General features: G+C 40.8%; 2 protein-coding genes across 6 annotated transcripts in view; one reads left to right on the top strand and one right to left on the bottom strand.

The window, feature by feature from the left end:
• hectd3 (HECT domain containing 3) overlaps positions 1 to 9848 on the bottom strand; it is a 96339-nt gene extending 86491 nt beyond the window's left edge. For 2 of the 3 annotated variants that reach the window (XM_067990093.1, XM_067990095.1), the window contains exons 1-6: positions 9759 to 9848; positions 8136 to 8459; positions 6339 to 6499; positions 3032 to 3124; positions 1754 to 1889; positions 683 to 798 (exon numbers count right to left, since the gene is read on the bottom strand). In XM_067990093.1, coding sequence (XP_067846194.1) covers positions 683 to 798; positions 1754 to 1889; positions 3032 to 3124; positions 6339 to 6499; positions 8136 to 8453 — 824 coding nt within the window. In that variant the 5' untranslated portion in view covers positions 8454 to 8459; positions 9759 to 9848. Of the gene's footprint in view, positions 1 to 682; positions 799 to 1753; positions 1890 to 3031; positions 3125 to 6338; positions 6500 to 8135; positions 8460 to 8995; positions 9108 to 9758 lie in introns of all 3 variants that reach the window. The other variant, XM_067990094.1, reaches the window with a different exon arrangement.
• Positions 9849 to 9915: 67 nt separating this feature from the next.
• urod (uroporphyrinogen decarboxylase) overlaps positions 9916 to 26428 on the top strand; it is a 57968-nt gene continuing 41455 nt past the window's right edge. For all 3 annotated transcript variants that reach the window (XR_010963849.1, XM_067990096.1, XM_067990097.1), the window contains exons 1-7: positions 9916 to 10025; positions 15702 to 15814; positions 17063 to 17142; positions 19931 to 19993; positions 21025 to 21222; positions 21833 to 21994; positions 24938 to 25075. Coding sequence is in view for 2 of the 3 variants with exons in the window: in XM_067990096.1 (XP_067846197.1) it covers positions 10003 to 10025; positions 15702 to 15814; positions 17063 to 17142; positions 19931 to 19993; positions 21025 to 21222; positions 21833 to 21994; positions 24938 to 25075 (777 nt within the window). In the remaining variant the exon portion in view is untranslated. The remainder of the gene's footprint in view (positions 10026 to 15701; positions 15815 to 17062; positions 17143 to 19930; positions 19994 to 21024; positions 21223 to 21832; positions 21995 to 24937; positions 25076 to 26428) is intronic.

The following is a 26428-nucleotide window of genomic DNA, read 5'->3' on the forward strand; positions in this document are numbered from 1 at the left end:
AGAAGAGTAGGGGAGGGGCGAACCCAGCCAAGGTTCAAACTCCTGATTGCAATACAGCAACCACTGCTCGAAGTCAGCGAGTGGAGGGGATTAGGTTTGGCCGTGATCTCGTTCATCGGCCTGCTGGCATTCATGGTCAAGATTCACAAATAAATAAAGACCACTTGAATGAGGTGCCACTTGCTCATGGAACTGTATTTCAGCAGGATGCCAATGCTTTGAGACGAGACGAGAAGAGGAAAAAAAAAGGAAGAGAATAATATCATCAAAAAGAGAGTTACTTGCAAACCTTCTAGTAGTCAGTTACAGAATAGCACTGACAGAGGTCTGGGAGTAGCACCCTTCCTCTTGACTTGGGCATGGTGCAAGAATAACCAGGAATGGGAACAAAATAATCAATTAAAAAATAATTAGATCTCTTAAATCTCCATACAATTCATACATATTCGTTTTAGGTCTAACTTTATTCTCTGGAATTGACATTTATTCATTGTCTTAATCCATAAGATTGGAATGAACCCAAGATTTAAACACTCTTTGCAATTAGAAATAATGCATGTTCACTTACCTGACTTGTTGGGCATCATAGAAACAGACCACATATTAGTCCTGAATTGGGTGGACTATGAAACATTTCAATATACAGTGTCAAGAGATCAATTTATCACTTGAATTTTCTTACTTTATAATGGTGCCTTTCTTCATGTACAATCGAATCCAGTGATGGCCCTGATTCCCCTCACTCTCCCAGAATGTGTCATTGTCTCCATCAGTCAAACACCACACATTGGCTTCATCCTGTTAGGTATAATATTGTTGGAGGGGAAAAACTAATTAAAAAATGAGGAAACATGGATGAGATGCTTCCATCTAGTCAAAACATATTCAAACTTTAAGTCACTAGTTGACTTATAGGCTCAAAATCACTGCCTTCAATTCATGAAATATATATATTTTTTAAAACTTCATATTTTAGACATTTCTATATTGTGACTTGATCGTCTTTTCACATTTTGCGATGGATGCTGTCAGAGACAGGCTACACTGTGCTTCACAAAGCACTTTTTTGAAGCATAAAATAAACCGTTTCTTCAAAGGGAACAACTTTGAAGGTTTGATAAAATAGCAGATCAGTTTAGCAAGCAGCATGTGATAGTCTACCCCTCTCCCTTGTCCTCTGATTGTCCAGCCTAACTATAATTTCCCTTTACATTACACTGGTTCATTGTTTAACTAAAAAGTGGAATCTTTCTTGCACCATGTTGCTATTTTAGGCATTTACACCTTCTCTTCCCTCTCACCTCTCCATCCAAAAGGTCTGGCTATGGATAGGCACTTTTGCTTACATTGTTCATCGCTTATGATCATTTCTGGACAAGTAAACAACATTTCTTATGGCAAAGAAAATTGCGTACAGAAAAAAAATATATGCAAGCAACCATTAGGCAGTATTCTAATTGAAGGGTTTTGCATAAGCATCTGAACCCAGAAAAGAGATTATAGCCTTATAAGTACTCCAATGCAGGGAATTTTAAGTAGATTCTACCCCCCCACCCCTTCACAGTTCTGGCTGACAGCAATTATCAGTACAAATGGTGTCTGAAAAATGAATGATCCAGATTCACCAAGAGAATAATTTATTGGGGAAACAAAATGGCATATCTATCTTTTAATAAAGTCCCCTCATGTAAAGCACTGCAGGAAAAGTTAACTTTTGTTGGTGCCAGACTACGCTACTCGGAGATTATCTTACCGAGAAAGAAGAAGCATCTATGCTGTCTACTAGATGTTTGACACTGCCCAAGTTCTCATCCTCCTTCCCTATGCGGTCATAGAAGTAATGCACCAAGTCTTCATCACACTCAAACGTCCAGGTGGGAGGAACATATCTGTATCAAATAATACAATCAAAACTTAAAGGTAATCGATTCTTTACATAGAATGTACAGCATAGAAACAAGCCATTCGGCCCAACTTGTCCATGCCCGTGTTGATGCTTCACGCAAGCTTCCTGCCACCCCTCTTTATTTAACCCAATTAGCATATTCTTCCATTCCTTTCTCCCGCATGTACTTATGCAGCTTCCCCTTAAATGTATCTAAGCTAGTCACCTCAACTACTCTTTGTGGTAGCGAGTTTCACATTCTAATCACTCTCTGGATAAAGAAGTTTCTCCTGAATCCCCTATTGGATTTATTAGTGACCATCCTATATTTATTTAACTCCAAGACCTTCTAATACAAACAAAGCACAATATCAGGGTAGAGGAGCTTCTATATAGTCATGGAATTCAATGTATGGGCACTCCACATGGTGCGCTCCCAATCTCGGCAGTGCAGTTGTTTCCCCAATAGGCAAGATGCCAGCCACTTACAGGAAGGGGAAAACTGAAATTAAAGGATGAGACACCCTGTGATGCTCTCATGAGCTTTCTAGTGAGACTGGCAGAGAAGATAATAAGATAACTTTTAAACAAAGCAAAGAACTGTTTTATTAGACGTATTCTGGTCATAGGACCAAATCCTCCTTTTTCTATGGTCATCCACTATCTGGTCTCCAATTCGTCTGGCAAAACTGAAACTCTTAAGGAGGAGTTTTTGGACTACCTTCTCTAGCCTGCCTCATTTTGAGAAAGGCGAGTGATACCAGGCAGTGCTAAATGATGGGCAACAGATGAGCTCTGTGACCATGGCATGTGGTTAGGTCATAAGCAGTCCCATGTGCAGTCATATTCAATGGATGTTTAACTGTACTGGAGGAGGTTTCATTTACTTTTTTTTTTGAAAGTGAGGTACTTTTCTTTCCTACTATGGTATTTTATCCGCTTTTTCCCTTTCATGGGTCCGCACAGCCATTAATAGGTGTACCAGAGTGGTCAGAATACTCAGACTTTCTCTCCTCCTTCCCTACAACCGACATTGAAATTTCTCACGTGTCTATCATGGTGCAAATCTTCATGCCACCACACTGCCATTCAAAAAAATAATTTTACTCAGCAGGACACAAATAAATGCACCAACTACATTCCCACCTCAGCTTTTGCACTGCAGCATCATCCCTGTCGGCCACCTTGGGTTTTGCACCCAGATATAACGAATACTGTGCATCGACCACCTGCTCCCATCTAAAGCAGAAAACAAAAATCTCTATTCAGAATAGCTGTCTTAGAACTTTTAATGTAGGTGATCATGAAAAAGAAGTCACAGTATCCTGGGTTATGGGAGAGATAGGTTTAAAATTACATGAGCAATCATTTCAGTAATCATTTTAAGTGGAGTTTAGTTTTAAACAAAAGTTTACAAGCTTTCACATTCATTGTTGCCATTAGATCCAATTTTGTTATTAAATTGGTAAAAACAATTATTTATACAAATTGAAACAAAAAAGTCTTGAACTTCTTTCGTGGACATTCACAAACACTGGCCTTTAGTCCCCTCAGCACATCATCAGCAATTTAAATACAGCAGCATGGGCAACACAACTGGAGATTCGGGTACATTAGAATCATGGGGTTATAGAACGGTTACAGCACGGAAAGAGGCCATTCGGCCCATCAAGTCTGCGCCGGCTCTATGCAAGAGCAATCCAGCTCGTCCCGCTCTCCCGCCCTTTCTCCCTGCAAATTTTTTCCTTTCAAGTACATATCCGGTTCCCTTTGGAAGGCCATGATTGAATCTGCCTTCATCACCCCCCCAGGCAGTGCAGTCCAGATCCTAACCACTCGCTGTGTAAAAAAGTTTTTCCTCATGTCACCTTTGGTTCTTTTGCCAATCACCTTAAATCTATGTCCTCTGGTTCTTGACCCTTCTACCAATGGGAACAGTTTCTCTTTATCTACTCTGTCTAGACTCTTCATGATTTTGAATACCTCTATCAAATCGCCTCGCAACCGTCTCTGTTCCAAGGAGAACAACCCCAGCTTCTCCAATCTATCCACGTAACTAAAGTCCCTCATCCCTGGAATCATTCTAGTAAATCTCTTCTACACCCTCTCCAAGGCCTTCACATCTTTCCTAAAGCGAAGTGCCCAGAACTGGACACAATACTCCAGTTGTGGCCGAACCAGTGTTTTATAAAGGTTCAACATGTCTTCCATACATTTGTACTCTATGCCTCTAATTTATAAAGCCCAGGATCCCATATGCTTTCTCAACCTACCCTGCCACCTTCAACGATTTGTGCACATAGACCCCCAGATCTCTCTGTTCCGTACCCCCTTTAGAGTTGTGCCCTCTATTTTATATTGCCTCTCCTCATTCTTCCTACTGAAATGCATTACTTCGAATTTTTCTGTATTAAATTTCATCTGCCATGTGTCCGCCCATGCCACCAGCCTGTCCATATCCTCTTGAAGTCTATTACTATCCTCCTCACTGTTTACTACACTTCCAAGTTTTGCGTCATCTGCAAATTTTGAAATTGTGCCCTGTACACTCAAGTCCCAGTCATAACATATATCAAGAAAAGCAGTGGTCCCAGTACCGACCTCTGGGGAACACCACTGTTCACCTCCTTCCAGTCCGATAAACAACCGTTCACCACAATCTTGATGATAAGCCTACCATGCGGCACTTTATCAAATGCCTTTTGAAAGTCCATATACACCACATCAACTGCATTGCCCTCATCTACCCTCCCTGTTACCTCATCAAAAAACTATCAAGTTAGTTAAACACGATTTGCCTTTAACAAATCTGTTCTTGTTTTCCCTAATCAATTCACACTCACCCAAGAGACTGTTAATTCTGTACCAGATTATTGTTTCCAAAAATTTTCCCACCACCGAGGTTAAACTGACTGGCCTATAGTTGCTTGGTTTATCATTACACCATTTTTTGAACAAGGGGGTAACATTTGCAATTCTCCAGTCCTCTGACACCACCCCCGTACCTACGGATGTTGGGAAGATTATGGCCAGTACTTCTGCAATTTCCACCCTTACTTCCCTCAGCAACCTAGGATGCATCCCATCCGGACCGGGTGACTTATCTACTTTAAGTACAGCTAGCCTTTCAAGTACACCTTCTGTATCAATTTTTATCCCATCCAGTATCCTAACTATATCTTCCTTTACCAAGACTCTGGCAGCATCTTCTTCCTTGGTAAAGACAGATGCAAAGTACTCATTCAGTACCTCAGCCATCCCCTCTGCCTCCATGAGTAGATCTCCTTTATGGTCCCTAGATTTTTGGATCTCTTTTCTGTTGGCCGCCAGTCTATTCTCATATTCTTTCTTTGCCCCTCTTATTTCTTTTTTCACTTCCACTCTGAACTTTCTACATTCTGCCTGTTTCTCACTTGTGTTATCAACCTGACATCTGTCATACGCCCCTTTTTTCCGTTTCATCTTACTATCTCTTTTGTCATCCAGGGAGCTCTGGCTTTAGTTGCCCTACCTTTCTGCCACGTGGGAATGTGCCTAGACTGTACCCGAACCATCTCCTCTTTAAAGGCTACCTATTGTTCAATCAGTTTTGCCTGCCAATTTTTGATTCCAATTTACCCGGGCCAGATCTGTTCTCATCCCATTGAAATTGGCTCTCCTCCAATTAAGTATTTTTACTTTAGAGTGGTCAGAGTCCTTTTCCATCGCTATTCTAAACCTTATGATACTATGATCGCTGCTCTCTAAATGCTCCACTTGGTCTGCCTCATTCCCTAGAACTATTGTAAAGTGCACTGGATGTAGGAAAGGGGTGGGAGAAAAAGAAGCAGATTACAATGGTACATCAGCCAATTTCAACAGTATACATTCAGCTTCTAAATCCCCACTAATTTTAAAAAACTACAAGATGATTGCTTTTTAAAAAAAATTGTTTCACAATATCAGCTTGTAGTCATATGCTAATAATTGCCTTAAATGCGTTCTCAAAACAGAGTCAGTGGTCAGACTGAAGGCTGGAAAGGAATGGGCCAATACTAATTAAACCATGAAGACTTATACAAATAAAACATCTTACCAGGGACAGAAGATAAGCCATCAAGACTACAAGCCTGGTGACAGCTCCTTATAGGGGATATAGAGATGTCCTGCCTTATCTGGACCTGTGAGAGACCCTTTCTGAGCAAAGACCTAAGAAGCTAGGGAGTAAACGAGGCCACAACATTCACCTGAGGAAGGAGGAAGCCTCCGAAAGCTTGTGAATTTCAAATAAAATTGTTGGACTATAACTTGGTGTTGTAAAATTGTTTACAAATATAAATTCAAGTTGTTGTTATAGCTAAATAATAAGTTACAAACACACACTATATTTGTAGATACTGTTATATTAATCTAATATCCCAGGATAACATTTCAATCTACTTGTTACATGGTCTAGGATAACATTTCAATCTACCTGTTACATGGTCTGTAGTCATAACCAAAAAGCTGCTGTTGCTTCTGAAGCCTTTCGGGCGTTTCCACTGGCACAAGTCGCTCACCTCCTTCAGGCTGCTTACACAGAAGAATCCAGCCCTCTGTACTTTGACAGTTGCTGTTGTACTCTTGTATTTGCTCCTAAAGCATCATTGAGACAGCTATTATTCAAACAGATAATTCATCCCTCATCTCAAAAAAAAATTACAATTCTGATTATGTGAGCGATTGGGTAGTGTAAGTAGTTACAATACTAACTCCTTTTTACTTTTGGCATCTGGGTTCAAATTCACCCACTATAATTGGTTAAAAAAAAATTCCCTCTGCCACCTATAAGGGTCTCAAGTAAATTCATGCCAACCCACAGCACAAAACTGACCATAATCCAACACTAGTTGGCATTCTGTAAGAGACTACAGGGACAGTTCGCATGAAAAAAAACAGAAGTGCCAGCTTGGTCCAATAAAGACACAAAATAAAGGACATCTTTACCATGTACTTAAAATGTGCTGCACCTGCAGTTCTATAACCCTGGAATTTGACTGTATAACATCTTGCTCTATCCCACAAATACACTGGTTAAAAGACTTACGTTACGATAGTCTGGTTGACTGTAGAAGAACATAACTGTGCTGTCATCCTAGTACTATAAACATAATGATTATACTGCACATTCATTATATTGCATACAATAGATATAACTACTGCACTTTACTTACTCTTGTTTGTTAAAATAAGATGCACATTTACTGTCTGTAATATCGGAGTCAACCTGATCGTAAATATTCCTTGAGTAGTTGAATTGCTTGTTTCACTTGAACATAATATTGCCTTTCCTTTCATAGAATCATACAGCGCAGGAGGCCATTTGGCCCATCGTGCCTGTGCTAGCTCTTTGAAAGAGGTATCCAATTAGTCCCATTACCCTGCTCTTTCCCCATAGCCCTGCAAATGTTCCCTTTTCAGGTATTTATCCAATTCCCTTTTGAAAGCTACTATTAAATCTGTTTCCACCACCCTTTCAGTCAGGGCATTCCAGAGCATAACAACTCACTGTGTCAAAAAGATTCTCCTCACCTCCTCTCTGGTTCTTTTGCCAATTACCTTAAATCTGTGTCCTCTGGTTACTGACCCTCCTGCTAGTGGAAACAGTTTCTCCCTATTTACTCCCCTCATAATTTTGAACACCTCTATTAAATCTCCCCATACCTTCTCTGCTCTAAGGAGAATAATCCCAGCTTCTCTAGTTTCTCCACATAACTGAAGTCCCTCATCCCTGGTACCATTCTAGTAAATCTCTGCACTCTCTCCATTGACATTCTTTTTGTTCGACATAATACTTTGATACAAAGATCTCTTTTTGTAGACGCTTAAATTGATGCTATTTAGGAACAAAAATTAAGCAAAATAAAATCTTTGTTTTTGAAATGGACTCGTAGTGCTATGGAAAAGTGCTCCATGATGAGGTGGTGATACCATCATTATGCTTTACCAAAATCCTACTGACAATCCTGCTGTCTGAGACTGCTTAGGGAGGCAAGAGAACTGTTTCTTTTCTCATTCACAAGTCTATTGCTCAATGTATAGAATGCAGTCTAGCATATTGCTGTTAACCTCAAGCCCTTTGACAATGAAACAATTTCAAAATGGACTAAAACTACTCTATGAAATGTACAGTATTGGGGGAAAAAAGTCCCTAAAATGACTTCATGATTATTCTAACTTCAACAATGAAAAATAACAAGTTAAAAACAAAAAAAAAAATCAGGAAATTCACCTGATTCAGCTTCACCCAGAGACCATGGCTATTGCAGTATTCCTCTCCTGTGGCTTTGATGCAGGTCCCTCTCTTCAACTCGATATCAAAGAGTTTCTTGCGCTGAGGCTGGGAGGCTAACTGCCAGACTGAAACAATGTACTGAGATCGTCCCAATGGTGCACTGGAGAAGGTGGAATCTTTCCAAAACTTATACAAGACCTCTTTGGGGACATAACACAGGGCTTCTGGCAAAGGTTTGTTGTTCCTGAAGCAATCAATGCACTCAATCAGAAACCTGATCCTTCCCAGAATGTGGTGAGGATTTTCGGGATTCATCACAGTCTAAAATGAACAAAACACTTGAAATGTTGAATCATCGTTGTTAATGTGAACACTATTCTTCCCACAAATTCAGTTTCAACTGCATTAAGGAAGGTAAAAGTAATTTTTCAGAGAGGTACTAGCACAGGGTACATAACCCAGAGCAGCTCCTTAATTATCCCCCCTTGTCTTACGCTCCACTATGGCATCCCACAAATCTTCATAACTTATTCTGTTTAGAAACAAGCATAAGTATGAAAAGTTATGTATAAAATTAGATGGGGAGCCTACACTTGGCTCATAGCCAAGAGTGGCATTGGCAATGACCTTTTAGTACTCCAGCTGCAGGAGAGGAAGGCAGAAGATAGGGGAATAAAAGAGAGTACATGCCTTCACAGAAGGGTACATATACACATATAAGTTAGTTTAAAGTTCTGCTGAAGATATTATGAGGTGTGCCAGTCCAAGTAAATCAAACTTCACTATACAATCTCCAATACTACAACATATATTACAAAATTGCATGAGCTGGAGCATATTTTAGAGACTTCACACACCTTGGGAGGTGGGAAAAGGAGAGGGATTCAGACGATTTGGAAAAGTTTGAGTCTCGTGCTTGTAGTTTATGCCATCAAACCCTTCGCTGTGCTACTGCCTTGTAATCCGCTCCTGTCCACGAACAATACACAAACTATAAACAGTGAAACAATAACAACTCAACATAGAGTTGCCACCCTCCTGGGTTGTCAAGGAATCTCCAGGAATTAAAGACTAATCTCCTGGACACTGCTGCAAAAACCATAGGGACATTAAAAATATTTTTTTTCATTTTTTTGTAAACTTTTATTTATTAGTTATAAAAATACTGTAGATGGGAAAAAAAGCTGACTGGGTGTACAGGTTGGAGGTAGGAGGTCGTGTGAGAAAACCTCCAGGAATACGTCCAACCAGAATTAGCAACCCTAACTCAACAGTATACAGTTTGAGTCAAGAAAGGTCAAGGCTCCAGATTAAACACTTCAGACTGTAATTTACAATATTTAGATTCCAAATTTCAAGCTCATCTCAACAGGGATGTTATAATTTAAAACACGGATTATTTTCCAAAACGTTTGGTCTTCACAGAAGGCTCCAAAATAACCAATATCTTCAGCTGTTTCCACAGTTGGCCATTTCTACTAAAACAAACGTTGTTCAGCATTTTTCCATTTGTTTTATAGGATATTGCTCCAGTTACCTTTCCCACTGTCATGATTAATATTTATCCTTCTTGCCCTGTATCTTCTCCACCCGTGTCCCTCACCCCTCTCTTTTACTTACTTTGCTCCCTGTCTCTCTCCTGCTCACAGGCGCGCCACGGCCTTCTCTTTCGTCTCGAGGAAGGGGGGGGGGGGGGGGGGAGGTCCTTCCGGGAGACGGGGAGTGACCACGTGCCCCGGGCGGCCGGCGCTCATTGGCTGGTTGGAATCAGGTGCCCCCGCCCTGGAGGCGGGCTGCGGCCTGTCAACATGGCGGCGGGGGAGGAGCGGCGGAGCGGGAGCGGGACAGGGACTGACGGACGGACATGGAGCGCGGCGGCCTTTTCGTGTAAGTATAACCTTCGGCCCCGCGTGTTTAAACAGGTGGCTTCAGCACGGAGCAGGCCCCGGTTGCCACCGTCAGCCAGTGTCGGGCGCGAGGCTGGAAGCCGTTAAACAGCAGCGAGTGTCGGCTCCAGATTACCGGGAGGAGGAGGAGAGGAGGAGGGAGTGACGCAGACTCTAAGCTGCGACAATAATTGATCGCCGCGGTCTCCGTTTAAAAGTTTTAATTAAAATACAAGTTACCGCGAATGCTGGAAATCGGAACTAAAAAAAACCCAGAAACTGCTGAAAACCCTCAGCGGCATCGGTGGAGAGAGAGAGAAACAGCGGTTCTGTAAACTGCTTATTTACTTTAGTGATCGAAATGTGACGATTCGCACAACTCCACATCAGCGAGTTTAAAATAAACTTGATAAATCAATATATTATAAACTTAAAATTCACATACACTTGTTTAATAAAATAGGTTTAAAAGTAATGATCCCCACTCTGAGAAATTATGTAGGCAAGGTTGTTCTCAATTGATCAGATTTAAGGTACATTTACACCACAACTGCAGCACCTGTGAAACATTCACTTCACATTGATGTTAAGATGTGTAATTCTAAAGTTATGGCCCAACTAGACTCTAAACTGCGGCGTCGTGAGACCCCCCCCCCCCCCGCTCCTTATCTTGACACTGGCACTGATGCTGTGTAAATGTAGCCTTAAACAGATTTACCAGTTAATGTTTATCGTCTATAGGGCAATGTTTATAAATTGTAGGAAATTTCAAACGTAAATATTTATATATATATATATATATATGTTAGTGAATGTCGTTCAGTGATGACTAAGTATAGTGTAGAAATCCTTCCTATTTTATATTTCCTCTTGGCAAAATGCTGCTGTATTCAAAGGCCATAAAGTTTGCATGAAGATTCAACTTATATGCTAGATTTTGCTTTTGGTAACCATATAGACTATGTAATCAGAATGACTTTTAAATAGTTTGAGGTCACTTATCTTGCAAGGACCTTTTTTTAAAAATAGGTAATTAAACATGGGTCTGTGCTTGAGCAGTGTTTGTCCACCTGTGGTCATTGCAACCACATCTCTAGATGAATTTTATTAATAAAATTTGCTATAAGAGTCTTAAAAAGAGCTGGTAAGTTAGTTATATAAACTATTAAAAGATCAGTAAATGTGAACCAAAGACTTTTGTACAGGTGGAGTGCCATAAAATACTCCCATTATATTGTGCTCTGTCTGCTTATCTGCCATCTTTAAAATCTCCTTAATGGCAGAAAAGCTTTTTTAAAAAAAAAGTTGGAACAAGTGCACGCACCCTAACAATCCTTCCTTCTTTTCCCCCCCAAAAAAGTTTTTAATCAGCTGGTTTTAAATTTCTAGCTCTTTTTGTGAACATTTTTTTTAACTTAAAATCGACTAAAGTTAAACTTGTGGATTCCAGATCTGACCACTGTTCATATTCTGGCCTTTCACAGACAATGGCATTCCAATTTGAAGGAACAATTCCACATGCATTTTAAACTATCTTCCTATATAAGGATAATGGATATCAAGGAGTGAATAGAGAATTCACCTAATAGAGGTTCAGTCCATTTCATAAAATACAAGGCTAGAAGTCAGCCATTTTATCATTGCCATCTGAGCCCAGGGATTAGATTATAATTTCAAAACCATTCCGAGCTATCTTTTTTTATAATGTCCTCTGTTAATGTTATGTTCTGGTTCGATTCAGTTTTGCACCTTTTTTTGTGCCAGCAGGAGGCACTACTGATAACCAGCTGGCAAGATGCTTCATTGTTGATGTGGAGTGACATTTCCATGTGAAACTCTCCATTAGTGGAAGTTTATTTAGAAATAGTTTGCAGGTGATTACTATGGAGCTCCGTGGCCTATATGCTTTCTACTCTTAAATTAAGCCATTGTCGTTCCAGTTATTACCCACCACTGTCCGCTTCCCAGGATCATGACTCTGCATTTAGCTGCCTTGCAACACCCTTTTTTATCTAGAACAAAGGGTGTCATGCTTTTCTATCATCATCATACCAGTCAACTGCCTTGGGAGATAAGATCAATTTGTTGCAGACTGGATGCTTTTTAGAAATGTTCAGATGCGCTTCAAGGGCACAAAGCATATTCTTGGTGCCATTCAAAACTGAACCTGTATCTCCATGACACAAAATCCACATTAATGCAATTAAAGAAAAGATTGCTGCTTATCCTAATCTTTAAGCTTCAGGACAGTTTACCAATTACAATGTAATTTTCTATTTAAATAAGGTGTCCTGAAAGAGATGGAGGAAAAAAGAGGAATGCTGTGAACAAATTAAAAATATCTTTTAATTAAGAATGTCAGATGAGCTTAGGTAAGAAGATACTGCACTGAGAGAATTTATTTTATATTGGCACCTTTTGACTTTCATATTTGTGACATTTTTAAGTAAAGCAATCCAATATTCCCTACCCAAAATGGCTCCAAAACTTAATTTGCAAATGTATATACCATTTAATTAATAGCATCAGGAAATCTGTATAATATCAGAGATTGAAATGTAAATCCTTGAGGTAATAGTGAGAAATGCAAAATTAAAAACTGTGACTTTGTTAAAACATTACTTCTGCACCGATTGACCAAAATAATATTTAGGTGTGAATTCCTTCCAACAAATGTTTCCTCTCTTTGCAGTCTATATGTAATTATATGTAGCTGTTTTAAGAATAAGATGGCTATCATATGGGTGAGTACTAAGTCAGAACATTAGGATTTATTCAAAATCGTGCATAATTAATTTGGGTCCTTGAATATAAATAATTGTTTTGTTGCTTTGATTTTGAAACATGAAAATTGTCAGTGTATATTTTGCACAGATGTTGTCCTAAATGTGGACAGCACTGAGGGGCAGTACACTCTAACTTCAACAGGTTGCTCTGTGGAGTAGTAGCGTGCTGAATTGTAATCACAATTGCACACATGGTGACTTCTCTACATCGAAACGACAGCACAGAAACAGGCATTTTGGCTCAATTGGCCTATGCTGGCGTTTATTCTCCACACGCACCCCCCCCCCCTTCATCTAACCTTATCAGCATACCCTTTTATTCCTTTCTCCCTCATGTGCTTTTCTAGCTTCCCCTCTTCCCCTTAAATGCATCTATGCTGTTTGCCTCAACTACTCCTTGTGGTAGCATGTTCCACATTCTTACCATCCTTTGGATAAAGTTGTTTTTCCTGAATTCCCTATTGGATTTATTAGCGACTGTTTTATATTTATGACCTCTAGTTTTGGACTCCCCACAAATGGATACATTTTCTCTACGCATATCATCTTAAACCCCTTCATTATCTTAAAGACCTCCATTAGGTCATCCCTCAGCCTTCTCTTTTAAGAGCCCCAACCTGTTCAGTTTTTCCTGATAAATATATCCTCTCAGTTCTGGTGTCACCCTTGTGAATCTTTTTTGTATCATCCCAATGCCCCTATATCCTTTCTATAATATGGAGACCAGAACTGGGCACAGTATTCCAAGTGTGGTCTAACCACAGTTCTATACAAGTTTAGCATAACTTCTCTGTTTTTCAATTCTATCCCTCTGGAAATGAACCCCACTGCTTGATTTGCCTTTTTTATGGCCTTATTAACCTGCATTGCTTATTTATCTGTATTGCCTATTTTTATGTATCTGTATCCCTGGATCCCTTTGTTCCTCTATCCCATTTGAACTTATTATCCAAGCAGTATGTGGTCTCCTTATTCTTCCAACCAAAATGCATCACCTCACACTTATCTATATTAAAATTCATTTGCCAATTGCATGCCCATTCTGCAAATTTATTAATGTTCTCTTGCATATTGACGCATTCTTCCTTTGTATTAACTACACCCCCCCAATTTGGTATCGTCTGCAAATTTTGAAATTACTTCCGATTCCCGAGTCCACATCGTTAATGTAAATTGTGAGCAACAGTGGTCCCAGCATCGATCCCTGTGGAACACCACTTCCCATCTTTTGCCAGTCTCAGTAGCTACCCTTAACCCCTACTGTCTGTTTTCTCTTTTGTAGCCAATTTGCTATCCATTCTGCTAACTGTCCCCTGACTCCACCTTAGTCTTGAGTCTACTATGCGGGACCTTATCCAAATCTATTACATCTATTAACCTTGTCTACTCTTCTGTTACTACTTCAAAGAATTCAATAAGGTTGGTCAAGCATGACTTTCCCTTCTGAAATCCGTGCTGACTATTCTTTATTCTTTTCGTTCTCTAGATATTTTTCTGTTCTATCTTTGAGTAAAGATTCCATTATCTTTCCTACCACCAATGTTAAGCTAACTGGTCTACACTTCCCTGGACTTGTTCTATCTCCCTTTTTAAATATAGGAATAACATTAGCTGTCTGCCAATCCCCTGACACTATTCCCTTTTCTAATAAATTTTTATATATACGTAATAGTGCCTTTGCTATCTCCTCCCTAACTTCTTTTAATATTCGTGGATGCAATCCATCTGGACCAGGGATTTTGTTGGTCGGGAGGGCCAGTGTCTGCCTAGGATGACATTGTTAGTGGTCAGGAAGCCTCCCCAACCAGGATGAAGCATAAAACAAGAAGACTACAGGAGAAAAAATGGCATTTTTTTGAAAATCTGCACTGAGGATATAATTATTATAGTGTCAGCTTTTGAAATGTAAGAATTGTCATTTTTGCATAGCAACATAGAATAACCTATAATGACACCATCAACACTAAAAACAAATAGCATCCTGTGATCTCAGTAACCCCAGTAAGCTCATTATGACTGAAGATGTGTATAGACCAGCCTGTTTCCACATACCAGCAAATCACACAGAATTGTTAGTGTATCTATAAGTGTGCTTTTTAAAAAAAAAAATGACAGCAACTCCATGTACACTGAGCTTCTTACTGTATTATATGTAAAAAATAATGTTTTGCTTAATAGAAACCTTGGGGAGGGGCTGCATGTTGCAATGGTGAAAGAAAACTATATGTTATTATGGTTTATTGCCATACACAATCTGTGGAAAATCTACCTCTGGGTTTAATCCTTTTAATTCTTAAAGGAAGAACCAGATTTTGTTAATCAATTCATTGTACAATTAAAAGGTCAGATCCATTCTAATTTTAGTCTCAAGACTCCCATAGAACTCACTCCTACTCTGCTAGTTTGCCTCCTAGGTCGAACACACCAGGTTTATAAATAACTAGAAAGAACATTTTAGCCTGAAAATTACCATTGATGGTATTAGTGCAGGAACACTTAATGTATTTGTATGACCTTGCTCTACCTGATGTTTTAATGGAGGCATTAACCTGTATCTTTTAAATGAGATAGCACCTCTATTAAAATAGTGGATGGAAGAGTGTCACATGAATGTGTTTCTATGTTAATTTCCATGGTTTTGTAACTAAACTGACCTGAATGTTTACTATATTTCCTCCGGCTATAGTAAACACAACTTAACACACAATAATTTACAATGAAGAGTTTGAGACACCAAAAGCAAATGTGATTGAGAATGAGTTTAATGAAAAATCTAGTTTTTGGCACTGATAAAATTTCTATCTACTAAATTAATTATTCCTTATTAGCAACTCATATGATTATGTCCCTGCTTTAACATTTATCTGATAGTGACTTTTGATTGATTTCAGCTCCAAAGATTTTCCTCCACTGAAAAATGACACATTCCTCAAAGCAGCAAGGGGAGAGGTGATCGATTATGTCCCTGTCTGGTGTATGAGGCAAGCAGGAAGGTATCTCCCGGGTAAGGAACAGATCCATGAATCTAAGCCAATATGTGTCACTCAGAACAGTGCAGAATATATGCAGTATTACGACCTAAAAGACACATCAGGTTTTTAACTAGTGTAACTGGATTTGATGTCTTTTTAAGTCCCATAACCTGGTGTAAAGTGCAACCTGAAAATATCTGCAGCCAAGGCTCAGTAACCTTATAACAATTGTGTTATAACTGATAACCTTGTAATGAGGATGGGGCACATAACAAATATGGTAACTTTCAAGATTTTCTGAACTTAGCTGGGCCATTTGGGAGAGGTCTCAAGTGAAGACTTACTACAGGCAACGATGAAATATTGAAGGATGGGTCAGCCCTTTGAGCCGAGCTACTTTTGTGTATCTATTAGCAACAGGTTCTAGAGTGGCATTCGCAGTCCTTAGGCATCAACATGTTTACCCACTCTATTAGTCAAGGAAAAGGAGGGAGAAAGTGCTTTCCAATACATGAAATGCTGGGAATTAAAATGTGTTCTGCTGAGGAGTAATTTGCTATTTTGTCAGCAGAGCGTAATAAGGGAGCCTTAAACACCGCATTCTTTTTGTTTTCTCTCTAGCTCGCGCTCTCTCGATTTGTTTGTCCCTATGCCAATTAGCTATTACTACCCTCGAGATCCTGCTTGTAAATTTAGCGACCACGACAACTTGTTGTTCACCCTCCTTTTCCAGGTTCCTTTCCAACAGCTTCGAGATACCCTTACCCTGACACCAGGTAGGTCACACACCCTTTGGGACTCTCGATCGCCACTGCCGAGAATGCTCTCAATCCCCCTAATTATCAAATCCCTTATAACTGCTCCTCGCCCCCTTGAACTGCCTCCGGCTCCATAGTACTTTGGTTAGCATTCTGGCTGTCCTCCCCACAGCGCCCAGATTGTAGACAATCCTGTTTTGTAACTGTAATTGGCCACTAGCTGGTGTGGAGAAACAGTCAGCATCTCCCTCTGACAACACTGCTGATATTAAGAACTGTCCAATTAGGGAATTGCAAACACAAAGCTAGGTTCTACTGCTCCTAACAATTCTACCTCCTCACTGCTCTTCAAGTAGCTATAAAAATTGAGAAATGAAATGATGGGCCTGTGAAAGCAATGACCCGTGAGATATTTTGATTACTTCCTGATGACTGAGTGCCTGTACTACTATAGATTCCACTAGCATGGACCCTACTGGCTCCCTCATTGGTTGATAAGCTTATTTTTGTCCTTTCTCACAGAATTCCGAGAGACACGAGCGACTCAGGATTTCTTTACAACCTGTCGCACTCCAGAGATCTGCTGTGAGTTGACGTTGCAGGTGAGTTAGTCAAACATTGAGTGAGCCTTAAACAAATTCTGCCAGTTGAATTAAGAAATTGGGAGAGTTCAAACTCCAAATGACTCAAAGGATCAGATGACAGTAGTAGTTGGGAGCTCCATCGTTATAGCTTTGAGACCTCTCTAACTAGTGTTAAATGATGTCTACGCTATAGCTTCCACTAGACAGTGACTTTCACCCATCTCAGCAGGGTTATCTGGAAAAGAATGGAAAAACAGGTTATTGGAATGAAGAGAAAGGGAAAACTCTTTTTTCCCCATCCTCACAATACAAAACTTTGACATTACTGTGACAAATGTGTTCTTCAGTTAGTTAGGGAAAATGTGAGTTTAAAAACAAATTATTTCAGCCAGGAGCTTAACGAGGTATCTTAAAAATATTTTTTACCATTATATTAGCCTCTGGCGGGATGGACAGGTGTCAGCCTTAGCTCAGTGGAAGCGCTCACACCTCTGAGTCAGAGGTCAAGGGTTCAAGTCCCACTCCAGAGACTTGAGCACTGATATTTCAGTGCAGTACTGAGAGAGTTCTGCACTGTCGGAGGGGCTTTCAAATGAGATGTTAAACAGAGGCTGCGTCTGCCCTTTCAGATCTCATTCGAAGAAAAGCAGGAAAGTTTTATCCCTCAACCAACATCACTAAAACAGATGATCTGGTCATTATCTCATTGCTGTTTGCAGCACCTTGCTGTATGCAAATTGGCTGCCATGTTTTCTACATTACAACAGTGACTACACTCCCAAAAGAAAGTACTTTATTGGCTGTAATGCGGTTTGGGATGTCCTGAGGTCATGAAAGGTGCTATACAACAAAGGCTATGGGTTCCGACAACATCCTGGCTGTAGTGCTGAAGACTTGAGTTCCAGAACTAGCTGCGCCTCTAGCCAAACTGTTCCAGTACAGCTACAACACTGGCATCTACCCGACAATGTGGAAAATTGCCCAGGTATGCACTGTAAACAAAAAGCAGGACAAATCCAATCCGGCCAATTACCGCCCCATCAGTCTACTCTCAATCATCAGCAAAGTGATGGAAGGTGTCGTCGATAGTGCTATCAAGTGGCACTTACTCACCAATAACCTGTTCACCGATGCTCAGTTTGGGTTCCGCCAAGACCACTCGGCTCCAGACCTCATTACACCCATGGTCCAAACATAGACAAAAGAGCTGAATTCCAGAAGTGAGGTGAGAGTGACTGCCCTTGACATCAAGGCGGCATTTGACCTAGTGTGGCACTAAGGAGCCCTAGTAAAATTGAAGTCACTGGGAATCGGGGAAAACTCTCCAGTGGCTGGAGTCATACCTAGCACAAAGGAAGATGGTAGTGGTTGTTGGAGGCCAATCGTCTCAGCCCCAGGGCATTGCTGCAGGAGTTCCTCAGGGCAGTGTCCTTGGCCCAACCATCTTCAGCTGCTTCATCAATGACCTTCCCTCCATCATAAGGTCAGAAATGGAGAATTTTCGCTGATGATTGCACAGTGTTCAGTTCCATTCGCAACCCCTCAAATAATGAAGCAGTCCGAGCCTGCATGCAGCAAGACCTGGACAACACCCAGGCTTGGGCTGATAAGTGGCAAGTAACATTCACGCCAGACAAGTGCCAGGCAATGACCATCTCCAACAAGAGAGAGTCTAACCACCTCCCCTTGACATTCAATGGCATTACCATTGCCGAATCCCCCACCATCAACATCCTGGGAGTCTTCATTGACCAGAAACTTAACTGGACCAGCCATATAAATACTGTGGCTACAAGAGCAGGTCAGAGGCTGGGTATTCTGCAGCGAGTGACTCTCCTCCTGACTCCCCAAAGCCTTTCCACCATCTACAAGGCACAAGTCAGGAGTGTGATGGAATACTCTCCATTTGCCAACAACACTCGCAGCTCGACACCATCCAGGACAAAGCAGCCCGTTTGATTGGCACCCGACCCATCACCCAAAACATTCACTCCCTTCACCACTGGCGCACCCATGGCTGCAGTGTGTACCATTCACAGGATTCACTGCAGCAACTCACCAAGGCTTCTTTGACAGCACCTCCCAAATCCGTGACCTCTACCACCTAGAAGGACAAAGGCAGCAGGCACATGGGAACAACGCCACCTGCACGTTCCCCTCTAAGTCACACACCATCCCAACTTGGAAATACATCGCCGTTCCTTCATCGTCGCTGGGTCAAAATCCTGGAACTCCCTTCCTAACAGCACTGTGGGAGAACCATCGCCACACGAACTACAGTGGTTCAAGAAGGCGGCTCATCACCACCTTCTCAAGGGCAATTAGGGATGGGTAATAAATGCTGGACTTGCCAACGATGCCCACATCCCATGAATGAATATTAAAAAAAATATATATAAATGCAAGTTCTTATTTTAAAATGTTATCCCCTCATCCTTCTGATTGTGCATTGGGTTATTAGCTTGGGTTTTGATAAACTGAGGTGGGGAAGAATAGGAGAAGTGAAAGGACAGCATTCTAAATGACTGCCACCTGGTGCTTTGTGCTTTCTTGGTTTAGGTTGATAGTTTGCCATCATCAGTCCTGGTGGGAACAAGTAACACTGGGTAACTATTTTATACTATCTGACCATATCAATCACAAAAACAGACTGGTCAGTTTCTCTTTGCTTGAGTTAGAATTTAAAACATTTTTTACTCCGAATGCAAAACCTCAGTCTACTAATTTCCTGTGATCGCTGTTTAATTTTAGGTTGTGTGTACCATTAAACTATTATCAGAGTTTCTTTCCTATTTACTGTTTTCAGCCCCTCAGACGGTTCCCGTTAGATGCTGCTATCATTTTCTCTGACATTCTGGTGATACCTCAGGTAAGGCACACAAGTGCTTATATCTTTGTAAAACTGGTGTTTTGTTTCCATGACACATGCATTTGTTGAAAGTGACCTTCTTGATACTGAGGTTTTCAGATGATCTAGCTTTTTGCTTTAGTCCTGTTTCAGTGCTGTGTGAATAATCTGATTCTGCCTCAGCTTAGACGGCTTCTAACTGAAGCATGCTGGACAATTTCCTTACAGGAAATATGTCTCTGTCGCAGCAAAGGACTCCATATACATATGTGATTTATTCCCATACCATCAGTAATCCAGTACATTGAATATGTGAGAGATTTTTCATGTTTGCAAATATGAGATTTTATTTCTGTTGATTATTAATTGTGTTGCCACCCATGCTCTTCGGGGTGACTGATGCACCATATAAGGGTTAAAGAGCAGTTTTCGCTATGCTAGGGGACATGATTAAGCAATGATGCCATTTGCACAGTTCTTGCTGCAGATGATAAACTCTAGACCCACAGCAATGTGGTTGATTCTTAGTCGCACTCTGAAATGGCCTAGCAAGCCACTCTGTTGTTCAAGAAGGCGGCTCGCCACCACCTTCTCAAGGGCAATTAGGGATGAGCAATAAATGTTGGCCAGCGACGCCCACATCCCATGAACGAATTTTAAAAAATACTGCTTCAGGTTTACAGAGCAGGTTTTACCTGCTCTGTGGAGCATGAGTAAAAACAAGTTGTACACCACCTTTGAAGTGAGAGATCAGACTTTGTGTGAACATGAGTCCAGATATGATAATTTGAGTCAAGTGTGTGATTGTCAAGTGACTTTTTAACACAAGATGAGTGTTTGAGGCTTTGAATGATTGAACCTGGTCGCCTCTTTCCTTCCCCACTTCCCATTTCTGATGACTAATAGAGAAAAATTTTTGGAGCTCAGCTTCTGAGGGCTAAGATTTCACAAAGCAAAAATATGAGTGCATCTGTTTGTGATGTAAGCAAACATAGGTAAAGGTTTTCTTTCATATCTGAACAGTTTTCCTGAAACAATTTTTAAATTTTAAGGCACTGGGGATGGAGGTTACCATGGTCCCTGGAAAAGGCCCAGTGTTTCCAGAGCCGTTGAATGAGCCCGAAGAACTTCTGAAGCTGCAGGAGAATGTGGATGTAACTCAGGAACTAGGATATGTGTTTCAGGCTATAATGCTGACCCGCCACAAACTGGAGGGAAAAGTCCCCCTTATCGGCTTCTCTGGAGCCCCGGTATGTTGGAGAAAGATTCTGATGTCATTTTGCATTTTAATTAAAACCAAGTCTACATAGTGAAGAGTATGAACATTATATTAAACCTTCTAAAGCAGTTTTGATGTTCCTGCTAGTGTACTTTTGTAGAATTTTAAAACTATTTAAGAAGTAAAACCTATAACCAAAGTGGAATTTTACTGGTGTCATGTAATAGCTAAACTTTATAAATTAGAAGCTCCTTATTGTTCTGTTAAATATTGTCTCCACTTTCTACCCGTCATGTTTAAGTGTGGCTCCAACTAATTACAGTCAAGAAATTGACTGATGTCATATGACTTGGACTAAAAATAAAGTTGAGTGGTTTATCCAATTTTACTGAGTTGGTAGGCCAACTGGTTACTGATGAAAACCCAACTCAACTGGAATATATGATATACCACAAATTGTTATAATATAGGTTCACACTACAGTTCCCCAGTCTTGACCATACCACTGGGGGAGGTTCCTCTTAGTCTGTACAGCTCTGTAACCATTTGCTAAGCAGAGCGTAGGAACAGCCCAGGGTAATTTAGATTTTTTAAAATCTTTCCTTCCACTGACAGTGATTCTTTTTTTTTCCTCCTCGCAGTGGACTTTGATGGCTTACATGATAGAAGGAGGCGGCTCGAATACAATGTCTAAAGCAAAACGCTGGCTGTACCAGTACCCTGAAGCCAGTCACAAGCTGCTGAAAATTCTAACTAATGTGATCATTGACTACCTGGTGGGGCAAGTGACAGCAGGTGCTCAGGTAACCAATGGTCCTGACTTTCTAACAAAATCCCCAAACCTCGGTTGACGTACAATATTTTCTCCTGTAATGATCCTTGCTTTGTATTGGATGAGGGGACTCTGGAGCATTTGTTGTTCTTGTTCAGGAATTGATCAAAGATATGAACAGAGGCTGATGTTCACTTGTCCGTTCTAAAAGCCAGGAACAATGATGCTTACCTGTAGTTATCTTCCCATTTTTAACTTCAGCTGGGCAGGACCAGCAATACCACAAAAGCACCACTGGATGGCAGCACTTCCACATGATCATGAAGGTCGTGAAATCTTTCAGCAATTAAGCTAAAGGGGCATTGCTCCACTTTAAGAACAATCAGCTCTGAAAACTCTACTGAATCTCAGTGTTGGCTCCTGGGAGGAAAGTTTGGTGTTGTAGCACAAACTATTGCGGTGCAGTTCTCGTATAGCTCTTTCTACTCTATAATAAATGGCTTTAATTTTTTTTCTTTTGTTGCATACAGTATGTAACACATTATAATTGTGCATCTTTGTTTCAAAACCTGTCAAGATGACAGGCTGGTCATTTGCAAGAACAATACCATTACTCCAAATAACTATATTCCTTGAGAAACCTGCTTGTTAAGAAGTTTGTTCTTGCTATGCTAGATTTGGTTTTTTGCTATGCTCTGAAGTAGGAACCATTTAGTACATGAACCTAAGTCTTAACAAAGAGAAAGATATTGCAGCCATTTTGTAAATGCTCTTAAATCAGCTATAGTTAATTGGTAGGATCGCCAATACTGTGATCCTGTCAGAAACAATCTCTGGAGATTTTAAAAAATGTATAGCATTTGTGCTTTGCATTTGTACATTGTTGATGAAATATTTTTTTTTATTCGTTCATGGGATGTGGGCGTCGCTGGCGAGGCCAGCATTTATTGCCCATCCCTAATTGCCCTTGAGAAGTTGATGGTGAGCCGCCTTCTTGAACCGCTGCAGTCCATGTGAAGATTCTCCCACAGTGCTGTTAGGAAGGGAGTTACCAGGATTTTGACCCAGCGACGATGAAGGAACGGCGATATATTTCCAAGTCAGGATGGTGTGTGACTTGGAGGGGAATGTGTAGGTGGTATTCCCATGTGCCTGCTGCCCTTGTCCTTCTAGGTGGTAGAGGTCACGGGTTTGGGAGTTGCTGTCGAAGAAGCCTTGGCATGTTGCTGCAGTGCATCATGTGGATGGTACACACTGCAGCCACGGTGTGCCGGTGGTGAAGGGAGTGAATGTTTAGGGCGGTGGATGGGGTGCCAATCAAACGGGCTGCTTTGTCCTGGATGGTGTCGAGCTTCTTGAGTGTTGGTGCTGCACTCATCCAGGCAAGTGGAAAGTATTCCATCACACTCCTGACTTGTGCCTTGTAGATGGTGGAAAGGCTTTGGGGAGTCAGCAGGTATTCAGTTGTGCATCAGTATATCATTTATATACTGTGTTGTATTATACAGTAAATGTGGTGTGGTGTGCGTGGAAGAGTGTGAACTTTACATAGCTGCATATGGACAGCCCAAGGGGCTGATTTAGCAACTGGTATTGATTTTTACCATTTTGCCACGTGTGGAGGTGATTTGATCTCTTGTGGATCTTTTTGGCTGCATCGCTATAACATTGTGCGTCTCCATAGACAAATGAATTGATGCTTGCGTCTCATGTGTTACCTGGGTTATATGGGGATATTGTCAGTCTACTGGCCAGCTGCTGGCAATAGATCAAAATTGAAATCCGATGTAGGAGAATTTCTCGTGGTTCATCTCAGCGAGTACCTTATATTTTCAGACTGGTCTATTTTCAAAGTGCCTTGGGAAGTATCAACTGGGTGAGGGATTGACTTGCTGCTGCTTTGGTGAGATGCACCGTCAGGCTGCGATTAGGAGGTGACCCAGGAGTTTCTCTATCTTGATCTAATCTGGAGATTTGCAATCATGTAGATATACTTTTCAAGCACAGTAGAAATTCCTGATGTACAATCAACGTACTTGTTTTACACAAAAACAAACTAGCCGCCTCCAATCCACTGACCAATGCAGTAGGTTCATATACATATCTATCACTTGAAATGATCTGCAGTGCCTCCTGGTTTAGAGACCTAATAGACCAAAAAATTCTCAGTTTGATGCCTGGTTTACACTGTTAGCTGCTGTCAGATGGGGCAGTGGTAGTGGTACTACAAATGCTGCTCTGGTGCCTGTAGACTAAGAGAAAGGAAAACAATTACCCAGGGTTCCTGCTCCTAATTCACATTGTGTGACCCCTGCAGAGAAGTGCATGCACATAAACATCAGATAATAATGAAATTAGGCTTTATTGTGGTGCATGCTACAACTAAATAGCCTGTCAAGATTCAGCATCTAGCCTCGAGTGTAAAGAATGGCCATGTACTGTCTAGCATGGTACTGTGCAATAGGGACCAAAGGTTTAAGGCCCAGTCTGTACTGAGTTAGCTGATCTCAGTAATCATAGTATTGGCTACGATTGGACTTGGTTCCCCTTGGGCTAGTGAGATAAAGTCGATCAGGGTGCCCACTGCTGACTGATATCCAGTGACCACTGCTGCATAGTGCATCTGGGTAACATAATCAGGCTTGACTGTGATGTCTTCCACAGTCAACTATCCTGCTAACACTCGCTGTCCTTTCCTTATGTGATGTAGCACAACTTTCATATTCAAAAATGATTTGTCCCCCTGTATGCTCAGTGAAACTAGAAAGCAAATTCTGTGGTTAATTTAAAATGAGATTTTAATATTCATTTAGTGAAGGCTGGAAGGTTGTATATTGCAGGATATTTACTAACCCCTAGTGTTACTACACCTTTAATATCTTAACAAGGTAACCAGAATTGGCCTGAGTTTCTAATGTATAAAAATCAATTTTGTTCTCTTTTTACATATGGAATTTCTTGCCTCTTTTTACAGGCACTGCAGGTGTTTGAATCTCATGCTGGGCATCTGGGAAGTGAGCAGTTCAGTGAGTTTGCGCTACCGTACCTCAGAGAGATTGCCTACCGAGTGAAGGAAAAATTGAAGGCTACAGGCCTGGATCAAGTGCCAATGGTAAGATTCTCATCTTTTGTACCATCTGTGGGAGGTATTTATCTGGTATTTCCTCCTTTACCTTATTAGCTCCCATTTTCTTATTTCTACCTGACTCATCCATTAAACGGTCTATCTGGTCTTCAACATTTCACTGGACTTCTTTGGTACATTGCTTTAGAAAAAAGTTTTTCTTTTTAAATATATATCTCTGGCAAGAACTTCAATGCATTTTCACAGAAAGCATCCACAACCAGTATTGCCCACTCACTTCTTCTTTTCCTTCTTGGGAAGGTCCTTATTAGTCATTCTAGTCTACTGCCCGGGCTCGTGACAGCTTACTTTCTTAGTCTGACCATTTTCATCCTAGTTTTGGCATCTGATCTTTAGTACGGTGTACATTGAGTGTCAGAGTCAGAAATGCATAGGTTGTACTGCTGTGTAGAATTTGATCACAATCTGATCTCTTGCTTACCTTTTTATAGCCAACCTTAAATCATGGGTATTGAGTCAACGTTGATGTTAACCAAACCCACCTGGGTGGTGGGGGGGATTAGTTTCTCAACAGCACCAACTCAGATCCATTATGGTTGACCTGCCAATGGGCTTGACATCCTCCTATTCCATAATAAAAATAAAGAACTGGGGCATCTCTGCCTACCCACTTGTTCAATAACTGGGCTATAAGGTTGTTTTTACTTAACCTCCATTTTCTCCTTTCCTATCTTGAAGGGACTGATTCAAACTGGGGGATGTTTCTACAGGCACGCTGGTAGCACTTCAGTAACTCGCCCGAGCAGCCACTCCATGTTTTAGCCTAGGCACAGTGTCAGATTACATACACACACATGCACTTTTCAGCATGGGTGCTTAGCCTGAGACTAAGTTGTAGTGTCTCTACCTCCTGTTGGGTTACGATCAGCTGTTTCAGCACATCTAGAGATCGAATCTAGGACCTTAATTAATCTCAACAACCAATGGTACACTTACCCATTGACCATCAGAAGGTTTTCAAGAGGACATGCAAATACTGATTGTGGGGAATGAAATCTGGTATAAGTCTATTTCGGATGAAAGATGGGGGTTGGCTGGGTGAGGGTGGGGACTTAGTTTTCCATTTACAGTATCTTCCCTTTCTCACTGTCTTGATTGAAACAGCCACTATGCAGTGACCAAAATTTTAGACCACTTAAGTGGGGTGCTCTATTAAAATGAACGGTCCAATTTTGAATGCTTAAGTCTGCTCTTGTCTCTTTTTGCCTAGACAGCTTTTTATTTCATTTAAATTTATAAAACACTATTAGTTAATCCCATGAGACAATGTAGAGTAATCTATCTTCTTGATTTGAAATTCCTCAGCAATTGTTTTTTTTT

Source organism: Heptranchias perlo, chromosome 9 (assembly GCF_035084215.1).
Source record: "Heptranchias perlo isolate sHepPer1 chromosome 9, sHepPer1.hap1, whole genome shotgun sequence".
In the NCBI taxonomy this organism is placed as follows: Eukaryota; Metazoa; Chordata; class Chondrichthyes; order Hexanchiformes; family Hexanchidae; genus Heptranchias; species Heptranchias perlo.